General features: G+C 41.2%; 2 protein-coding genes across 2 annotated transcripts in view; both read right to left on the bottom strand.

Annotated features, from left to right (window-relative positions):
• Window positions 1-5,994, bottom strand: part of pebp4 (phosphatidylethanolamine binding protein 4) — a 48,075-nt gene extending 42,081 nt beyond the window's left edge. Inside the window, exon 1 of the mRNA XM_080532592.1 lies at window positions 5,879-5,994. Within this exon, the coding sequence (XP_080388718.1) occupies window positions 5,879-5,959 (81 nt within the window). The 5' untranslated portion in view covers window positions 5,960-5,994. The remainder of the gene's footprint in view (window positions 1-5,878) is intronic.
• A 5,363-nt stretch (window positions 5,995-11,357) lies between these two features.
• Window positions 11,358-18,781, bottom strand: rhobtb2a (Rho related BTB domain containing 2a; the record flags this gene model as incomplete). Its single annotated transcript, XM_080530995.1, has 10 exons — window positions 11,358-11,563; window positions 11,824-11,929; window positions 12,087-12,175; window positions 12,922-13,072; window positions 13,183-13,301; window positions 13,465-14,405; window positions 14,689-14,874; window positions 15,114-15,217; window positions 15,459-15,660; window positions 18,717-18,781. The coding sequence occupies 10 exons, from the start codon at window positions 18,779-18,781 to the stop codon at window positions 11,358-11,360; spliced, it is 2,169 nt and encodes a 722-aa protein (XP_080387121.1).
• Window positions 18,782-21,136: the final 2,355 nt, after the last annotated feature.

Here is a 21,136-nt window from a genome sequence, read left to right as displayed (position 1 = left end):
GTCAAGGTACTTCCATATACGTAAGTGATAACATATTTCTCTATATTTATGAAGTCTAGACTAGTAGCAAATGCTGGTAAAGTGTAGCAAAAATATTCTCCACAGGAAATACAAATGTTCAGTCCTTTCAAAAAGGCACCCATAAAATGTGCACTGTGCCAAATTTGTGTTTACCACATTTCCCTGATTGAGTTAAGACAATAACACCACCAGGGGAGATGAAATGGAGACGGCATTATGGAGAGTTTAGCGTTAAGAGCAGCCCTGCAGCTGTTCTTAAAGAAGGTGAATCAGAGGATTGGGACAGAGCTGGAACTAAACCCAGCGCTGGACTATAGAGCAGCACAATACCATTTGGGCAAAATACCACAGAGCCAAGCTTACTCGTGGGATGTTAACTTTATATTCTATGATTACTGCAACTTTATCATCACCCAGTCCAACAAAATGCAAGACAATTACCTGGGTCTATAAAAAAAATTCTCCATAAGTGGGTCATTTGATACAAAAATGCATGTGTGCAAAACATTCATTATATTACAGGTAGGCCTTATGAAAAATATAGTGTAGCTACTAGAAGGCTGATTATCCTGCTATGTCTAGTAACATTATTGTTCACCTGCTCAACTGAAAAAAGGGAGAATGGGGATGAGAGGAACTGTCTTTATTGCAAATACCACAGGAGGCAATTGCTTTTACACACTAAATGGGAAAATGCATGCTTCAACGCAATAAAGCTGACTGCATAGAGAGGTTATATAAGAAATATGACCAAAGGCAGCACCAGCAGAGAAGAGTTTAAATAAAGCAAGCATGATCTGAAATCAGTCAGTGTGGGATTGCACAGCACTGTTTAATGCAGAAGAGAAGAACAGAAGACCATAGCTACAGTATAATAGCTGAACCTGCGTGACATTTTTTATATATTTCAGGAGTCTAGCCTACACACTGACAGAATCATACTGTACAGTACATCTCTCGTTAACACAAGTGCTAATTACTTGGGCTGCCTGTGCCTGACTTTGCTTGAGTGTTCTATGTTACAATGGAGCGCCTGCAAGGGTTAGATGGGTTTCTGTGCCTTATACAGTATAAATAGAAATGTAATCTTGTACTGTACAGTATGTTTGTCATAGCATCCACAGCAGCAAATGTACCTCCCTGTGCAGATTATGAATCTCTGTTTAAACAGATCTGGGAGTCAATGTATATGAACTGACAGGTTTCAAGATTCCATGCAAATGATATTCATAGAAGCAACAGCTTGCACACAGTAGGTCTTTCTATTCCCTTCTCTGTACTGTATGTATTTTCTGTTGGCTGTTTGTACATTGTTCCTCATAAGAACAGGGGACACTGGAACAGTCATTGGCCATTGTTACACTTGCATAATGATACAATCTGTCCAACTGAATTGCTATGCAAAAATGACACTTAAAATAAAAGATTTACACCTTATTATTATTATTATTATTATTATTATGTAACAATGTTAAGACTTAGTTCTTACTAGTGAAATACCATGCTACTACTACATACAGTAAGCAACTTAATGTTACCATATTATCCATTCTGGCCAACTTCCTATCCAGGGGATCTGCTGAGGGGGCTTGGCTGTAGAGTCAATAGTTTCTCTCCAGCGGTTTAGCCAAGTGCCTGACATTTATCCTGCCTCTAATACTGCAGCTTGTGAGGGTATCACATATCTTACCCTATCCTCTCATTGAAGATAAACAAACATTGTCATGATAATTGAAATCATATTTTACTCATACTGTAGCTACTGAGTAATACCCTTTAAATGCATCAGAATGTATCACTCTATAAAAGAAAGAGAGAGGGAAAGAGAGAGAAAGAACGAGAGAGGGAGAAGAATATCTGCAGTAACAATACAGTAACAAAGTAAATAGAGATTGAGTGGGTGAGTGTGCGAGAGATATAGAGATTGAAAGAGAAAGAGAAAGAGAAAGATGAACAGTACAGAGGCATAGGGACAGTGGGATATAAAGAGAGGTTGAGAGGTGTAAATATGCTGGTTGGAGCATCACCATCTGTGCACACACCTCACCTTACCTCAACCCAACTCAGGCTCCTGCTCACCAAGGGCCAACCTCACAGCCTGCATTAATCTGGCTTGGGCTATGAGTAGGAGAGGCTGTACAGTGCTGACATACAAACATGTAAATCATTCCTCTTTGTGGAAACGCGGATTATGTGGCTTATTGCCTCTCTCCATTCAACTGAATATGCATAATCAATCCCGCGCTTCTAGTAACAGAGGTTGTAATTCTTCACTCTTCAGAGCCTGGCATGAATCATACATGTTGTGTAAGAATGGGCGATGACTGAATAAAGTGGGTCATGGGTCAGCTTAACAGGGTTGTTATTATGACAAATGGAAACATTAGCTAGGGAAATAAACCCTGAATCTTGGCTAAAGGAGCTGGTGTAATCCTACCAGCTAGCAACACCCACCTGACGACATTGGATTTACAATTAGACATCACATGTTTCATTTGCAGACCTTGCAGGGTCTCGTTTTATGGAATCTAATGGTATGTGAAGTGCCTTCAGACGTCTAAATATACATCGACATGACTCTTTGCTGAATGAGGACGATCGCCTACAGAAAACGAAATCCCTGCCTTTGCACTCTCACATCCCCAACAGGAAGACCTTTCAGGAATCCTGCATGGGTGGACGTGTAGGCTTTCCTGGGAATGACAGGGTCTGTTGGAGAGGAACCCCACCCTCGCTTTCTCCACCATGCCAAGGCTGGGGAGAGTGGGCAGCACTGAGACGGCAGCCTGCCGTGGGCCCTGCCAGGCTTAATGCTGCCCTGTCGTCATCAGAGGCTTGCAGAACAGAACCCTGAGATTCACAAAAAAAGAGGAGGGGGATCGTCGCATTTAAATCCTCTCCCAACGCCCCCACATGGTTTACCAAAGCGTAAAAAATCATTCACACAGAGTAAGACAGAGAAAGAGAGAGAAAAAGATATTGAGAGAAATAGAGAGGAAACAGCTATTAGTAGTAAGCAAGCTCAAGAGATCATAGTGAGGCAGTTCTAATCGCAGTAATGGTTTAAGCCCTCATACCGTCCACCAGATGCAAAAAAAGTCTCCACAAAAACTAGGCTTTGAAATCCCCCATGCCTAAAAGATTGTGCCCCGTGGTTCTGGTCCCTTCCCAAAAAACAACACAACTAACTCCGATCTCAAAATAACAAAAAAGTCAAGAGAAGTCTCGCAGCCAGCTTTGCTGAAATAGATTGATTTTAAGGGGAAGGAGAATTGGTCTTTGAGAGAAATGTATTGCAAGTCAAAGAGAGGTTCACAACCACCAAAAAGATAGGTGGTACAGGAGGTTTAATCCAAAAGTATTGGATAGTTGACGACCGATAATGTTATCAGATACTTTGAGTTGATACACAATGGACAGTCATTGTAGCCACATCAGCAACTCATTTCCCATGAACAGATGTCGGTGAACAACTATATTTGGCGGTATGATTTGCCTTGGCAGTGAGAAAAAAGCAAAGATTTTAGAGTCTGATATTCATCCACATACTGTAACACAGTTAGATCATTGTTGGTATTAATATACCTTTATTTACCACATACTGTAACACAATTAGATCATTGTTGGTATTATTAAACCCTTATTTAGTCTCCTACTGAGACCAAGGTCTCTTTTTCAAAGGTGCACTGCTTACAAACATGAAACAGATTTTTAAAAGTAGATTCAGAATTACAAATATACAATTAATTATTATCGCAACAACATACGGCATCTCTCCCTCTCCAAATGGGAAAGTAAGCTCAAGTCATGTGGTGAATCATTACTTTGAGACTTGGACAAGGAAATCTGTTGTTTCTGTGGCCCTTTGCTTTTGTTTTTGGTAATAAAAACCTATTTGGAGGCGGGTTTTCTGGACTACTGCCCATTACAATTACTCAGCAGGCTTCAGTCTGTGTAATGAAGTGGGTGTCACAGTGGGTGGACCTGACAGTGAGTGACCACTGCTCCCTTGCTGAGCCACTGGGTGCAGTAGTGGGCACTAACAACACTGCTGGCAGGACCACACAGTGACAGCAATCAGACCGGGGGAGCCCTACCGCAGTATGGACATATGTGTACAGTACACTACCTCCAAGAAACATTGCTGGAGCCTCAGCTAGCGTGTGTTTTTAAAAGTGTCAGGGAAAAGGGGAATTACATTTCAAAGCCCAGTAAATAAAGTTTGTATTGATTTGATCTAACATGTAATCTGTTTTGCTGTCTGCCACCGATTCTGGCAATAAAAGAGAATCATGTAAGACAGCAATATAGATAATACGACCATACATCAATTGGAGTTTAGACGACATAAGGGCAATAGATCATGTTCAAGCTAGACTGCTTAGCTCTGGAATTTATAAACTACCTCCTAAATTGAGGTGGCATTCAATTTTAGTTTTCAATTTAAAGATATGGGATTTTGTCTGGGTTTATTTTGCTTCATCCTGAGTTTCACCAGGAGTGCTAGGTTTTGAACTGCATCTCTCTCAAACTGAACTGCACTTGCTATTGGGCCCATTCCAACAGTAAGACAATGCTCATGTCTGCAGGCTTTCACACCTGTTCAAACTGAGTTGTTGCAGTCAATGCAAGAAATGAACAGTAAATAGGACATATGTTGTTCATTTTCAAACTCTGTCTTCATCATTGGTGCTTTATGCATGCATTGTGTAATGTGCTTGTTATATTGAATTATGCTGAAATGGTAAATGGCTGTACAGTTAATATTCTAATGTGTCAATATATTAAATTCTATATACTTTCATTTCTGATATTACTGTATCTTAGAAATCTTCTTCATTCAGTTAATTATGTTTAAAAGTGTCATGTTCTAATATCAAATACAATTAATAATTTAAAATAAATTCCAAGTGTATTTTACAAGTTTTAATCAAATCTAGAAAGGTACCACTACAAAATATGATGAATGCTACTATATATAACGTCAAAAGCTCTTAGAATAGCCAGTGTATTATACAAATTGATTCCACTTTTTATTCCACTGATTTTAATTTACAGTTATAAATGTAGTTAGAATATTTTTCTATTTATTAATTATCGTGATAAGATAAGCTTGTAAAGACAGTGCCCACTATTTCCTTTATGGTACATTCGTTATTTTCTGTCTATTGTAATTAGTAGAAACAAAAGATATCTTTTATGCATTCAGTATTTAGTTTAGTTTTAGTTATACTTAAACTTGAATAATCACTGATTTCTGAATAACTATAATATAGCTTATATGGAAGATGTAAAGGTACGATAGTTTTTACAATCCAGGTCCAATATTTAGGCTCATAATTGAGTCTAAGAAACATTGTCATACTGTATAAGAAAATATGGAAAATAAATAGGATGCTTGCACCACCCTCTGGTAAACCTTGGCTATAGCACACTAACAAACGGAGGCAAGAACAGAAGGCTTCAGAGATGGATCACAGATTCAAAGTCAGGGTAAGGTGAGGAGGGCAGGATACTAGAATAGCCATTGAGATTAGTTGTATGGCTCCATGACTGATGAGTTCACTGAGAAAGTTGATGACATAGAGGAGGGCAATAACATTTATTCTTATGACTGCACTGACTAGTCCTTAAATGTATTATATTTTGAGTAACTTGAATAGTCCATACTACTCTCTAGTGTTTAAAATGAGAAACAGATATGATTGAATACTGTTTTTGATTAGACGGTAACACACACACACACACACACACACACACACACACACACACACACACACACACACACACACACACACACACACACACACACACACACACACACACACACACACACGCACGCACACACTCGTCTTACCTTATCAGCACTAGCGAGGCAGACCTGTGGGGCAGTCCACTCTCTGCTGACCTTCTCTCTGAGTCGCTGATCCCGGGGCATGATGATGCACTTGTTGATGTCAAGTTCTGGATAAATCACTTACACACATTACGATCCGCTCCCGGACGGAGCGATATAAAAAATCATTTATCCCGGCTGCACTAAGACTGTTCAATGGAAACTAAAGTAGCAGTCGGGGTCAAGGCTCCTGAATCTGTATTTATTATTTATTTTAATCACCATCATCACTTTTTTTTTAGTATTTTAATATAAATAACTATAGCCATCCTTTTAATCCACTTTTATATCAGATCTCACTGTTTTTTATATACTGTACATGGCTGGCCCAGTGTTGTTGTCTGTCCTTTATGTTGTGTTGTGTTGTTATGTGTGGTTTTTAGTGGAGTGGCGTGGCAAAATGAATTTCCCCACGGGGATAAATAAAGTATTTATCTATCTATCTATCTATCTATCTCTTTAAAAAACGAGTTACATAATTGTAAGATCCGGTATCTTCTAATAAATGTTCATTATAATTGACATGGTATCTAAAGTTAAATACATTCCATTTCACTTAAGGTAAATGACTTACTGGCAGAAGGAAGCATCGACAGGACTCAGTGTTTGAGAGTCTCTTTCTGACACTCTTGCTGATTGATTGATTGATTGAAAACTTTATTAGAAGATTTGCAGAAGTAGGTACATGAAAGTACATATTACATACAAGGTCAACTAACAGGATAAAAACCCAAGAAAGCCACTGGCTTATTTCAATTGGGGTCCTTGCGACTTGGTACAACTCAATAACACAGGCAGCAATAGATAGTAGCAACACCTTCGGCCCCAGCAGCATAGCCTGGAAGCAACAAGTGAGTGGAGAGATTTGTGAAAAAACAAAAAAATCTGATCAATTGTAAACAGATAGAGTCTTGATATCGAGTCCACGCATGTGGTCTTGCTCTAGGACTCGGTCTGGGTCTCGGCACCACATGTTCTGGTCTGAGTGTTGGCTCCTGGTCTATGACAAGACCATAGTCTCTCAATTTGGTCGAGATATGTTTCTGAACGCTTTGGTCTTGATCTGGGTCTCGAGGGCTCCTGGATGATCAATATAGTTGTCATTAATTTGAGCATTTACCCCGATATAAAACAGCCATGTTCTGCTGGAGGAGAGTGCGTTACTGTATACTATGTACTGTATAATATACTCTTCGCTCGTTAACAGCGTTTAGAGTTCATGTTATGTTGCTTTTTCTATTCTGGTTACTTCACAGGGCAAGAGCACCTGTAGGCTATTCCCAAGCCAGTGTTAATCAGCGGTCGCTTGACGGACTACCGCATAGTAAAACAAACTTTTGGTAAGAAGCCAACTAAAAACAACTGCGATAGCGTATCTAAACGAATTACCTCCGTATTTTCAACCAATAAGAGTCGTAAATAAGATTTTAATGTAAACACATATAAATAGCCTACTCGAAATGATGTATTACCATGGAGAAGATCGTGAAATGTTGTAGGCTATACTTGCACTTGTTTAAAGGGTCCGTCGGGATCATTCAGCGCAGCGCAGTGACGCTTTGGTTTTTGGACAAGCGCCGATGTTGATCTCAAAAGCCATCAAGGAGACATCGAACGTATGCAGGCTGCTACTTTATATTTATTTAACAAACACTATTTACACATTTCAATAACACATGCTACAGACCGTACAGCTCCTAACAAATGAAATAAACAGTTTCAAGGTTTCAGATGTAACGTTTCAGATCACACAAATAATATACCTGTTGACTAGGGAAAATGTCAGAGCAGGCTTTTAAACACTGAGAAAACATTCAAGTTTTGAAATCAGACATTTCAATACAAGGCTCTCTTATAACTATGCAGTTGTGATTGTGCAGCAGGTTCTTGTCCTGGTGCTGCTACAAGCTCCCTTTGGTTTGTGCTTCTTTGCAGCTGTGATATAGCACCAAGACACAGGGAAAAGGGCCTCAAACTTCTGAGTGCTAACCTTTATTCATTTAATCTAGCTATGTTTGCACTTTTAACACCTGATGTTGTCTACTCAACTAAGTAGGCCTTTATGAGCCGTACATGCCATATCAATCTAATAAAAGACAGGCTACATAATGCAGTGTGAGTTTGTGGTTTCAAAAACCCAATTTCTTACTTCAAAGTGTAGAAAATCAGCTAGTATCTGTGCTGGAATATGTACAGCAAAACAATATTTGATTTACGGCATCATATTATAATAGACAATGATAAAACAAGCCATGATCTATGCTTTTGATTCATAATCCAGTTTTTAATGCCCACACTAAGCCATCCATTGTAATAATACTGTAATTTGTCTGAAGTGGAGGTCATGATCATGAAACAAATTAGAATTGGGATTCCCTGCATTAATTTGATGGGATGTGTTGCTGACTCAAGGCCTGTCAGACGTATTAAACTGGTTTCAAAGTAACAAAAGGACACGCTCTCAAGTGCACACAGTAATTTTACACTCAGATACGAATGTACATTTATACACAAAGCCTACAGTACCTAGCATTGACGCATCTTTTCGCATAAACTAATGACCACAGTAACAATAACTACATTCAATGTCACACACTATACATTAAGGCATGAGGTGTCTTCTTTGATGCAGTGCATCAGCGAAGAGGGTTTTGTGAACAAACAAACAAAATTCAACTACAGCATGTACTGTAAATGTCGATTGTCAAGTGGAATGGATCACCTTCAATGAAAAAAAGCAAGGTTAATAATCGAACATTCACCCTTCCAAAATCAACAGCAAATAAACACACAAGAAACCATATTTTAGTCCAACTAATCCAAACAATATGAATTCTCACGATTTGACAAAAGAAAACATTCACCACAGAATAAAGCCTACTCTGACGTTCTGTGCTGTGCAGATTTATCAAACTGATAATGAGTAGGGATGATGTGCAAAATGATTGACCCCTTCATAAGATACATTGTCAAACCAGCCTTTTTCCGATTAGATAGAAACAAATCAAGTACAGTCTAAAGTTACTGCCCTGTGCACTTGCATTGTAACAGTTCACCCATGTCTGATATTACTTATTGTGATTTGATAAGCCTTGTACATGCAGTCTAGTTGTATTAAGTGAGAATTTAAGCAGCATTTCTGAATACATACATACAATACTGTTTCATGTTACTATTATACATTTTAATATGTTCATTTATTCAGCATTTAAGTTTCAAGCTCCTCTTAGGGATGTCAAAATATCTAATTTATATGAAGGCAAACTTAACTATAACCAATGTAATGCAAGCTTAAAGAAAGGTTTGTACAACCTGTCCTACAAAAGCAGTGTTTACAATAAATGTTTCCCACAAGCCAATACTGTATTGGTTGGGAGGGCAAGTTTGCATTGTACCTAATATCTTCATTCATCTTTCATTCACAAGCTATTGTGCCGCTTCTTTTGATATCACAGCGGTTTGCATGTATACCATACTGTTCATGTAAATGGAGGTCAGCTAAAGCATTTAGAGAAATGTGACATAATCCACAAAACAAAAAGATCTACAGTAGTTGCGTCACACTTTAAGTTACCCAAATAGCACATAGCTACATAACATTTTAAATTTGATAATGACATAACTACACAGTAACTACAGTTGTAATTAGCATCGAAATTAAACTTGCAGCATTCATACTGTGGGCCTACCTATACAACCATTGAAGTGTTGTTACAGTACATGTTATCTATCTCCAGCCACTAACGCTGAATGGTAATATACTATGCAAATAAAAACATTATTTGCCGCTCATCCATCTTCGGTCAAATAACATCAGGGAGATGAACAGACACTTAGATATCTCTTCAGTATAGCCTGTGAGAACAGTGCAAAGCAGAAAAATACACTCAAAAGATTTCAACCTAACCTCCAATCAATATTTCTTGGAGTGCTTTTATAGTCCTTACCCTACACTCTCTCCAATCACATTTGGATTTGATGCAGCATGTGTCTTCAAACACTTCAAACACACTTCTCTCCATAGGGATGCTGATCCAGGCACTGCTCTCTTGCTGTCACCTCTTTTGAGAAGAGTCCACTAGCAGAGTTTGTGGAGGTATGATGAATGAGAAGACCCAGGCATGAGACAGCCTTGTCTGAAACAACCAACGGCATGCAGTCATTGGGTATCCTTATCCTAAGTGATGGTACTGTATTGTATGAAGACCTATTACAAGCAAGTTCAGCACATAACTGACAGACCAGCTTGGGACACTACTTTACATGTGGACTCCCCACGACTTGGCCAACTGGGTTCAAAACGCACCGAAACAGTACATTACTATTCATGGGGGATGATGAAGCTCAAACTGATGGTGGCATTTGTCACAAAGCTGCATGATTCAAGATGTATCAGACTCACTGTTCTGATCAAGTACAATTACAGATTTTCTGAACAAAACCTTGATAGTGCAAAGCCAGTCAACATTCTATTGTTGCAACACATACTGTAGTGGTGGGCTTCTTTGTAAATTCGCTGGCATCTCAAAATTAAATGCTGACGGATATTCCTCATAATTAAGGTTCCCTTGCGTTTAGTTATTTGTAAATTGAATGTGGCCGTGTAAAAGAAAGCCCTTTAGTGACAAGTAGCCACACATCGCAAGAGCACATAACATGAATACTGGGGTGTATACAGACTCACAACAACATCAGCTGTGCAAGTCATACACAAACATTCAAATATATAATGACTGTACAAAAGAGGACAAATTTCCTGCAATTATCATTTAAGACTCTTTACTGTACACACTGCCATCCAATAGGCAGAAGGGTTGTCCCACATAACATTAATCAATGGATCCTGGGAGACCATATTATGCATTTTGCTGAATTTCTTGTTGAGGGGTGGTAATGATTATACTGTACATGTCCTGGTGGTTTGGTAAATGTACAAACACTTAAGGGCAAAGTGTATATCGCTGAGACTGGATTTCTGTGTTGGTTTGCTGGTCATTGGTCTTTGCTATTTATCTGTTGCAGCTGATAAGCAGCACTCGGTTGTCAGTACAAGTTAGTCAATGTTTATCATGAGCTAGGATTACTTTCATATGAACCTTTCTCAGTTCTCCCCCTGGTGGCATGCTTGAATAACAGCACCTTGAGCAGTCAACAACGTTCAAGTCACTGATCTTTGAGGTTTGAGCTTCATGGTCTTTGTATTGAGGCAAGATATGCTAACATAAAAAGCACTAGAGCCTCATTTGATTTATCGCCATATTTAGCTGACCCTGCAAATCAAGGGGAGCGCAACTTGACTACAGATGCAAAATAGAAACTAGGGAAGGCAAGGGGGGAGGGGTTATTAGTGGCCCTTTCTGGCAAACAGTGCTGATCCTCTATTTTCCACACTCATCCTAAAGATCCCCAGAGAGGGCCTGTCCTATACCCTGAGAAACAGTCAGATGACAGCAGAGGAGCCAGAGGAGGGAGAATGTGAGGAGGGAGAGGAGGGAAGGTTCCAGAAGAGCCACTTGCGTTTACACTGCCGCCTCTGATACAGGTAGTCTTCCTTATCCCGTTCCTTCCGTGCTCTCTGGTAGTGGTCATCCTCCTTCAGGAACCACACTGGTGGCCAGCGGTGCTTCTCAAAGTAGTCCTGGTTCTCTGCAAGAGACATGGCTGAATAGCTTTAGGAGGCTCAATTACTGACACAGGAGACAATAATAATCTTCTAATCTTCATCTTTGCACTAAAGCAAAGCATCTATAAAACAAATGTTTCTTAACTAAAAAGTCTAGCTTTTGTGCAAATCTGTGCAAAAAGAAATTAAAGCATTCATGGGAGATTGGCCTGAAAGTTGGAGCTGCAGGCCATATCTCAAGTTAGCATAAAGCCCTGAACGAGGGGGCTACTTCTTGCTTTACCTGTGGATTTGGCCTTCATTTCTCTGGGAAACTTGCGGCACACACTGTTGTAATTCGTACAGATGTGGTGAAGGCACCAGCCAGTGAGCTGTTGGGCACAGTGGAACTGCCAGGGACAGGAGACATTATAGAAAATTATAATAACTATTTGACAGCCAACTTATGCGATGCATTCATATTCACATGTTTGCACTTGTTAAATGCCACATAACTACAAACACAAGACCCTTGTAATTGCGATTGAAAATAGAGCCCCATCTTACCTGAGCCATCTCTAGGTTCACCAGCACATCTCCATCAATATCAGCCCCCATCATAGCAGCCTCCATCAGAACTGTCACTGTGTAGAGTTCTGAAACAACAACGCACATCGGCCACTTAGGGTTCACAATATGTCTCCAAAAAACGACAGTATTTACTGTGAATATTGCTTATTTCCCCACACAAAATTAATTAAGCAAAGTAACAATAGCAACAGACTGCACTCTGAGCATACATAGACACTACTAGAGAGGATGAAAAAAGAGTGTTTGGTAATTATATGAAATTGTTCTTGTCTGTGTTGTGACGGTGTAACTAACAATAACATTGTATTAACATATTGTTACATACTCTAGTAATTACAAAGCATTTACAAAATAAATGCAACACTTAAAAATGTCGTATGTACTATATGAATGACAGTGATACACGAAGTAAAAGAGCACGGCAGGTAAGATCAGCTGAGCGCCATGTTACTCATGCTAGTCATGGGTCTAGTGATACTAAACTGAACATATCCTCATCACATGTTTTTCTTCTTTGTTATATGTTTTGTGATGATTTATTGTATATGTTTTGTATGGACCCCAGGAAGAGTATATCCTGCAGAAAAGGCCCTGTTCCTGTTTCATTCCACTTTATTACACATAACTTTATTTACATATGGACTTTAATGTTTAGATTTTTTGTCTGGATTGTTTGAGTTAATACCAAAGTCTGGTGCAAATGTCACTTGAATAGGCTCATTGGAAATACATTTACTGGACAAAATGTTGATGTGTTCCCACTGTATTTGCCTGTGTGTACCACATGTCTGTGTTTTTTTATTGGTGTTACCTGTAAGTGCAACCAGGTGTGGGAGGCAAAGGCGGTTAGCAAGAACAATGAGCTCCATGGCATCCAGGTCAGACCGTGAACAAAAGCGCCCAGTATACAGGTACTCTAGCACTGCCCTCATACAGCTGCGAGTAGTGTTGGGAAACAGCACCTAAAAACAACAGACAAGCCCAGACAGAATTGCCCACCTACTATTTTTACAATAGTATATTCACCCTCACACATACAGGTTGTTAGGACCAGTGATGTGGGTTTAAGTACCTCTTTGGTGCAGCTCTCCACAAAGGGCCCTCCAAACATAGCTGCCATCCAGTCACAGCTGGAGATGAGCAAGGGCTTATGGGCCATAATCGTTCCATCATCAAGCTTGAACACAACATCTGGAACACAAATATAGTGCATTATCTTCTCCTTCTTCTTCTATTTCTAGTTTGTCTCGTCAAGATTGACCCTTTTTTTTTTAAAAATGGCATGTTCCGTCCTACACCTCTGTATCCCAGAAGAGAGACTCTAAGACACAGAGACAAAATGATGTGCTCTCACCAGAGAAGGTGCCTTTGGCCAGACACTCTTTGACTCTGTTGGTACGCCGTACATGGAAGGCTTTGGTGATTTCCTGGTTCATGAAGGCTTCATTGTTGAGGATGTTAGCCACCATCATACGCAGGTCAAAGACCTCCAGCAACTCAGCAATGTGTGCAATGTGCATCAGCTCCTTCTCATGCTCGTCCAGCTGACCTGTGTACAGGTAGCGCAGCACAGCACGGAATGGCCCAAGTTGCATGGAAGGGTCCATGTGCACAACGGTCATAGGCCTGGGGCTGTAGGTCACTGGGTCATCAACCAGCTCCTCCTGGATGCTGACAAAGGCCCTGCTCCAGGTGGACAGCAGTCTGCCGCGGCGCCCACCCTCTGAGTCTCTCAAGGTGCCGTCGCTGGTGCAGGCCCGCAGGTTGGCCCTGTCACCATCATCACTGCTCTCACACACGTCGAAGCTGGCAGCACGCATCAGCAGCTCCCTGCCTGAAAGAGGGGCGCGTGGGGGCCTCTCAGCCTCCTCAGGTCGTGCATCCAAGATGAAGAGGTCATAGAACTTGGAAGAGGAAGTGGCCAAGTAGATCTTGTGGGCGAAGATTTTGTGCCGCTCCTGTAGGACCAGGATGACATCGGCACACAGGGGGTCCTCTAGAAGACGTCCAGGATGCTCCTCGGTGGTGGTCGGGGGAGGTGGCACAGTGATTATGGGTGGTGGGGGCTTGGGGGGAAGGAAGGGGGCCTGGAGGAGGGGCCGCTGAACGTTGCGCAGATGGGACTTCCAAAACTGGAGGTGACGTCGCGAGATTAGGGCGGCTCGGATGGCGTTATCAAAGACGTCTTTCACTCCAAACTGCGCCACCACACTGGTCTCATAATATGGCACTCCCAGCTCCTTGGCCACCTCACGGCCTCTCTCAGGAGGCAGGATCTCATTGGATTTAATGGGTCTGAAAGATATGAACATAATTAGAGCCCAAAAACTTAGTGAACAAAAGAAAATAATGACCTGAGCATTGACTTCGGATAGTGTTAAAAATTAAACAAGCTAAAAATACTTTGAGCTATTGACATGAAGTATTTAATTTCATACTGCCGTATTGGGAGTTCAACCTCATCTTCTTCACAATTAATCTTAAAGGCCTACAGTATCAACTATGATTTTACAGATGTGCACACCGCTAAAGAAACAAATGTAAAATATGAAACACTGTGTAGAACCAGTAGCTGCACCTTGCTAAGGGCCGCCGTGCCCTGTTGACTGCCTCCAGGTCAGCATAGCGCAGGTCCAGCTGGCAGCCCACCAGGATGACAGGAGCCCGTGGGCAGAAGTGCTTGATCTCAGGGTACCACATCGTCTTCACGTGGTACAGAGAGTTGGGGTTGGCGATGGAGAAACACAGCACCACCACATCTGACCTGCATAGAGGAGAGGGGTGACCAAAGAAGCAGAGGTGATTTGATTTGATTTATTAGGATCCCCATTAGCTGATGCAAAGCAACTCTTCCTGGGGTCCACACAAAACGAAATCATCACAAAACTTAAATCATCACAAAACATATAACAATTAAGAAAAACATGTGGTGAGGATATGTTCAGTTTAGTCTGCACTACCCCCATGACTAGCATGAGTAACATGGAGCTCAGCTGATCTTACCTGCCGTATGCAAAACGCCGGTCCTTGTGATGGTCCCCAAAAGTGTCCCAGAGGCGCAAGGACACACTGACATCATCCACCACATCCCTAGAGCGCTCCAGAACCTGACCAGAGAGACACACACACACACCTATCACATGCATGGATTTTTACCCAGCAAATGCGCTGGCTTTAAAATCAACATCAGACCACCATCTTATACTAAACCTAGGTTAAACAGTGAGTACAGCCGTATGGTTTTAGGCAGAAATAACAATAGAAATTAATGAATTAAATATTTCTCATGAACGGCTAATAAAGTTTTTTAGCAAATAGCAGTCAAAGTCAGTGAACTCCACCACTCACCTCCTGGCAAACTCTATACTGATCTATGGCCCAGACAGTGGGCACATGTGTGGCGAGCAATTGGTACTGAGTGAGTGTGGCATTGCAGGCCCGGGCACAGATAAGGCGGGTCTTCCCAACAGCATTGTCCCCAACCACCACACACTTGATAGTCTCAACGTTTGGCCTCTCATAGTCCATGTCAGAATCCATCAACTGGGACCTGTCATAATGTACAGAGGCAGAGCGTGAAACAGTGCCAAATAATTAATCAACGATGATCAAATATCACAGAGTTATCAAGGATAAGGATGAACAAAATTAACCATCCTATTGGTATAGGCAGATAATGGTTAAAAATCATGATCGGTATGGGGAAGATCTGCAGATCAGATTTCTTGTGTTAAATCGGAGGAAAAGTAGTAAGTCTGTCATTAAAGTTGCACAAGCAAGCATTAGCCCATAGCAGTTGAGAATGTCCGGAAAAAGAACTGCAAGTCGGTTGCTTCCAACAAATGTTATGCCCCATTTGGAAATTTCACATATAGGCCTATATTTGTTTAAACGCCATATCGGCATCAGTATCCATATTATAAAATATGGTCAGGGTAATATCAGATATCATTAGCCAGGAATGTTTTTTGTTTTTTTATATATTGGTGCAGCCCTTATCATCACTACAACCCCATGACCTCATAACTGAACTTCACCTCAGCATTACAGCATAAGCGATCACTACTACAATTACAATACTGCTCTTTGACTCTCCTTTATCTGCATTGCTCATACTGTCTGCAGTGCTATCAATGGTCAGTCATGTGACTGCCTTCCAAATGTGGCTGCCTGTGCCAATTCAGAAAGTCCATGACGTTCCTTGCTCTTCTTAAAATAATTTAAAGGGAAAGCAGACACCCTGGGGCATTCAGAGTTGTGCAAGTGAAGTAGGATGTCTTCCTGAAATGTAGGACAGACTCAACAAACTCAATAATTCTTCAGCATGTGGGCTATGAGGCTGGAACGGATCATTTTGTGAAGAACATAATAGGACAATGCATAACCTTATAAGCCAACACACAACACATCTTCCTTCATGTCATAAAAATCTCAGATTTTTCTACAGAACATAGTTTAAATCATAGAGCACAACTAAGCAACCAAAGCAATAATTCAACCAGGTCTGTGTATGCCTATGCTAACAGTAGATACCATAGTCTGACCATGTAAAATAACATGGTGTCCTTTTTCTGACTATTTTTGATGACTTTACATTGTCACTCATGTCAAGCATTTTTTTTTTTAAATGTTTATCCCTTGCAGCATCCAATGTTCAAGAGAGTTCCTTAGCTATATCTGACCATAGATAAGTCAATATCCGATCAAATTATGATGCAAAAAATATGCACAGAGAGCGCCGCTATAATTAAATAAAATGGAGGAAATAGAGTAGGTAAACACGGGCTACTTTCCTCACCTCTCGTCTGGAAAATGGTGGTTGATTTCGTTATCAGTCTCTGGTTTCCAAGGGAACAGGATTTGCTTCTGTGTCATACAGTGCCTTGCCACACATTAACATATTTTAAAGCCTAGTAGTAGTAGTAGGCTATTAAAAGGTAGCCTAAATAGATTTCTACAGAGTAGTTTTGAGGCAGGGGATTCCAACAATAATGCGTCCAGAATGTAGACAGCCACGTGCAAAAATGTAAACAATGTGTCCAACCTAATGCAGGAACTGTCATCAAGCTTCCTATTGAATGGCCTGGTACATGAACCACATCTAAATGAAGCATGCACTGTCCTGGAATAGCACCGATTGAAGGTTTGTTCCAACTGTTATAGCTAGTAGCCTACTGCAGTGGAAACAACGCTACAGACAGTGGCTCTAGTCCATTCATAAAAGTAGGCCTATACAGACTACTCCCATCTAACCTCTGTGATCAAAGAGCGCAGTGTGAGTACATTTCTATACACAATAACAATAACACTATTTCCAGAGCAGCGCGGGACGCTGACATGCCTGTCATTGCGTGACGTTAGCATTATAAGGTTCTATCTCAATTTTTGTCAAAATTGAGTTTTTTACATAACCTGATCCATTAGGTGTTTATTAATGCCTGTGTGGTGTTATTTTTAAAATGTTGACATTTTTGAGTTAGTAATTCATAAAATACAAAGGTTCCATCTCACAAAACATAATGGAATGTAAAAACTTTGACGCTCAATATCTCTGAACTGCCCTAAACGGAGATAGAACCTTATCATTCTAAGCTCACGATTGGTGTTCGGCCAATGTCTACTGTGTTATATGTTTGGCTTTTGGGGGGTTTCAAAACAGAGCTCCTTGGCTTTCACAATGCAGTAAGTGGTCCATTGCTGCAGTCATAATGCCAAAAAAACACGCCCATCTACCTGTATTGAAATCACACCATTACAGTATGCCTACTGTATTCTATTAATGTTACCGACGTTAAGATGACGAGGGGAAAGCTTTGACATAACTGCACAGCACAATGCCATGTCATAGTCGTCTACTGAAATATACTATTGCTGATAATTAATAGCCAATTCAGTATCGCAACTGTCAGATAAATACATTACTAAAAATAAGCATGCTATATGATATGCTTATCGCTGGGGATGATATTCAAGATTCACTGCGTTTAGTAGGCTAATCCCGGCCAGATCGTTACTGAAGCACATTCATTGCCGACTTCAGTGTTGCCGTGCCCGGGGTGATGATGCCATTTCTCTGGGTGATGCAACCCAACATCAGCCTTGTTCTGTGTCCAGTCTCAGGCGACGCCTATCACACAGAAGCAGCTAGCAGCATGCAACACTGAAAAGCTCAACTTTCACGTTTCAAGTAACATGCTGCAATAAAGCAACATCCTTATAATAATAGTATTATTGGTTGAGATGCGAACTCTGGGTTTGATTAGGAAGTTTGATATGATTTTGTCTCGTCATTCTTGAGAGGATTCATTTCAAGGATCAGGCTCAAATAAATCCTTATTATTACCATCATCAGTATCAATAACTGCATGCGTGCAGGTCTATAGGCTTATATTTCAGTGGATTAAGCTAATGATATTCATCCTTTAAGAGTGTTTTCCCCCCAAACCGAGCCACGCTGGTCATTTGTAGCTACTGCATTGCATGTTATGTAACATTCAGCAGAGGTTCTTTTTTGTGTTCGTTTTGTGAAGTCAAGTGCCTCTCAAAATACTCGATTTTAACGCATATCACACTGTGTATTTTGCCCAAAATGTAGTTTCTCCTTACCACAGCATAAGGACGTGATGCATCGGATTGACCGATGGTTGAGACGGAAAAGAAGACGACTCCATCGGATGCGGATTGCACCTGACGGGAGCCGGGGTTGAACTTCATCTTCGCAGCAAGGTTAACGGGGCTTAAATAATGTAGACTGTCAGCCAAATAAGTCACCAGTTTAGTCCCCTTGATAAAAACAATAAACTAATCATGTCATTCATCTATGTCCGAAGACAGCCTGTCAGTCGGTCCACATACAGCCCAGCCAGGCCACATAGCGTCTACAAGAACCACCTCCAATTACCTACGTAGCTTAGAAAGGCACGCGCACCAACAAAAAACCCATTCATACAAAATACCCTCTCCACTCTGAATCTCCTGAAATCCCATTCCAAACATACTTAGCAGCTGTAACATATTTCACAACAGAGAGTTCAATACTAGTTATGAAAAGATGGCCCTGAGAAGATTAAAGTCCAAACTCTTAAGGGCATAATATGCCTGTAGGGAAATGAACAGCACAAACATGAGTGAGAACATTTGAGTACAGCCTAACAGTTTCAAGATACCATGACTGCCATCATGGTCCAACGGTGTCAACCAATAGGTACCTGGAATTTGAATGAGATTTAGACATTTCTTTTAACCTTTTACACATAATTGTTTCCTGGTCGAAGGAGTAGATTTATCCTACTTTCTGCTAGTCATCTTATCAAGGACCCTGTTGTGTCCTGTTTATACCGCCAGTGGGCGCTAGTATGCAAGTGATGTATGCAGTGACGGAAGTGATGTATGCACTTCCGGAGGTGAAGAACGGGAGTTGAATAAATGGCGAATTGAACAGCAGCTGCGTGTATCCCGGTCTCATTCTTTTATGAACTACTTTCTTACTACAGAATACCACATTTTTGGCGACGAGGATGGCTATTTCCGTACCCTTACCTACACCGTTCATGCCTGTGCCAGGCGAACCTGCTATTTCTTTTCCTACTTGGTTGAGAATGTTTGAAAATTACATGCTCGTAATTGATGCTACCGGAGAAAAATGGCCGGAGGAAAGAAAGCGCGCGGTTCTTCTCCATGCACTTGGGACCGAAGGACAAAGACTGTTCTACACTCTAAAGGATACGGGCGTTACCTACACTTCTGCCGTGGATGGACTGAAAAAGTACTTTGTTCCTAAGGTGAATGTGATTGCTGAACGTCACAAATTTCGACAGAGAGCTCAGGGTCCTGACGAGACGGTTAATCAGTTCCTTGCTTCATTACGCGAGCTAGCTGCAGCTTGTGAATTTGGTGCCATGGAGGAACAAATGATTCGTGATCAACTGATTGAGCGTGTTGCTAATACACGCATACGAGACAGACTTTTGCTTGAATCGGACTTGTCTCTGGACAAAGCTACTTCAATGGCCTTACAAATCGAGGCTGGACTACGGAACTCCAACGTTCTCTCTGGAGCTACAGCTTCGGTGAGAGCCATCGAGAAACAGCCGACGAGGAGGAGGTTCGACAAGGGCGAGAAGAAAGCTCCGACGACGACTGCACCTGCCACGGTCTACAGCCAGCCAGCTACAACTGGGAATCAGCGCGCCTGCTTCCGATGCGGATCCACAGGACACTTAGCTAACAAGCCTACATGCCCGGCGGTTAAGGTGACTTGCAATACATGCGGAAAAGTTGGACATTTTTCCAAGGTGTGTAGATCGGCTCAAAAAGAGGTGCGTGAGGTAATGGTGAATGACGTTACTGTGCTTTACATGCAGGGGGCCGTCGTGAATGATAAAATTATGTGTACTGTACGAGTTGATGCAAATTATCATTCCCATGATGTTGAGCTGATAGTGGATACAGGCTCATCTGTTTCTATTATTCCAGAGAGTACTTACCAGACACTTTTCCATACATGTGTCCTTGCTGAGCCTACAGTGAATCTGCTTACTTACTCCAGAGAGAAAATTCCTGTTAAAGGTTGCATGCATGCTACAGTTGTTCATAATGGACATTCAGTTACAGGTTCATTGATAGTGGTTGAATCAGGAAATGCATTGCTGGGACTAGATTTATTTGTAGCATTGCAGATGTGCATTGAGGGTAACAAAATTATTACTGTTAGCTCTGCTAGCTCTCCTACTGTGCTCCGAGCACCTACTGTACAGAGTACCACTCCACAGACCGAACCAGAGGTTCTAGTACAGGAGTTAGGGTGTGCAAAAGGTTTTATGCACAAAATACAGGTTAAACCAGATGCTGTGCCAGTACAGCAGAAATTGAGGAGGCTTCCGTTCTCAGTGAGTCAGGCTGTGACCGATGAGCTCGCAGATCTACAGGAAAAAGGCGTTATAGAACGTATAGACGCATCTCCATGGGTTTCCCCTATAGTTGTGACCCAGAGAAAGGGGGGAGGAAAGCCTCGCCTGTGTGTTGAC

This window comes from Nansenia antarctica, assembly GCF_963989245.1.
Source record: "Nansenia antarctica genome assembly, chromosome: 5".
Lineage (NCBI taxonomy): Eukaryota > Metazoa > Chordata > Actinopteri > Argentiniformes > Microstomatidae > Nansenia > Nansenia antarctica.
The sequence above is the reverse complement of the archived record's forward strand: the minus strand, read 5'-3'. Positions and strand labels throughout refer to the sequence as shown.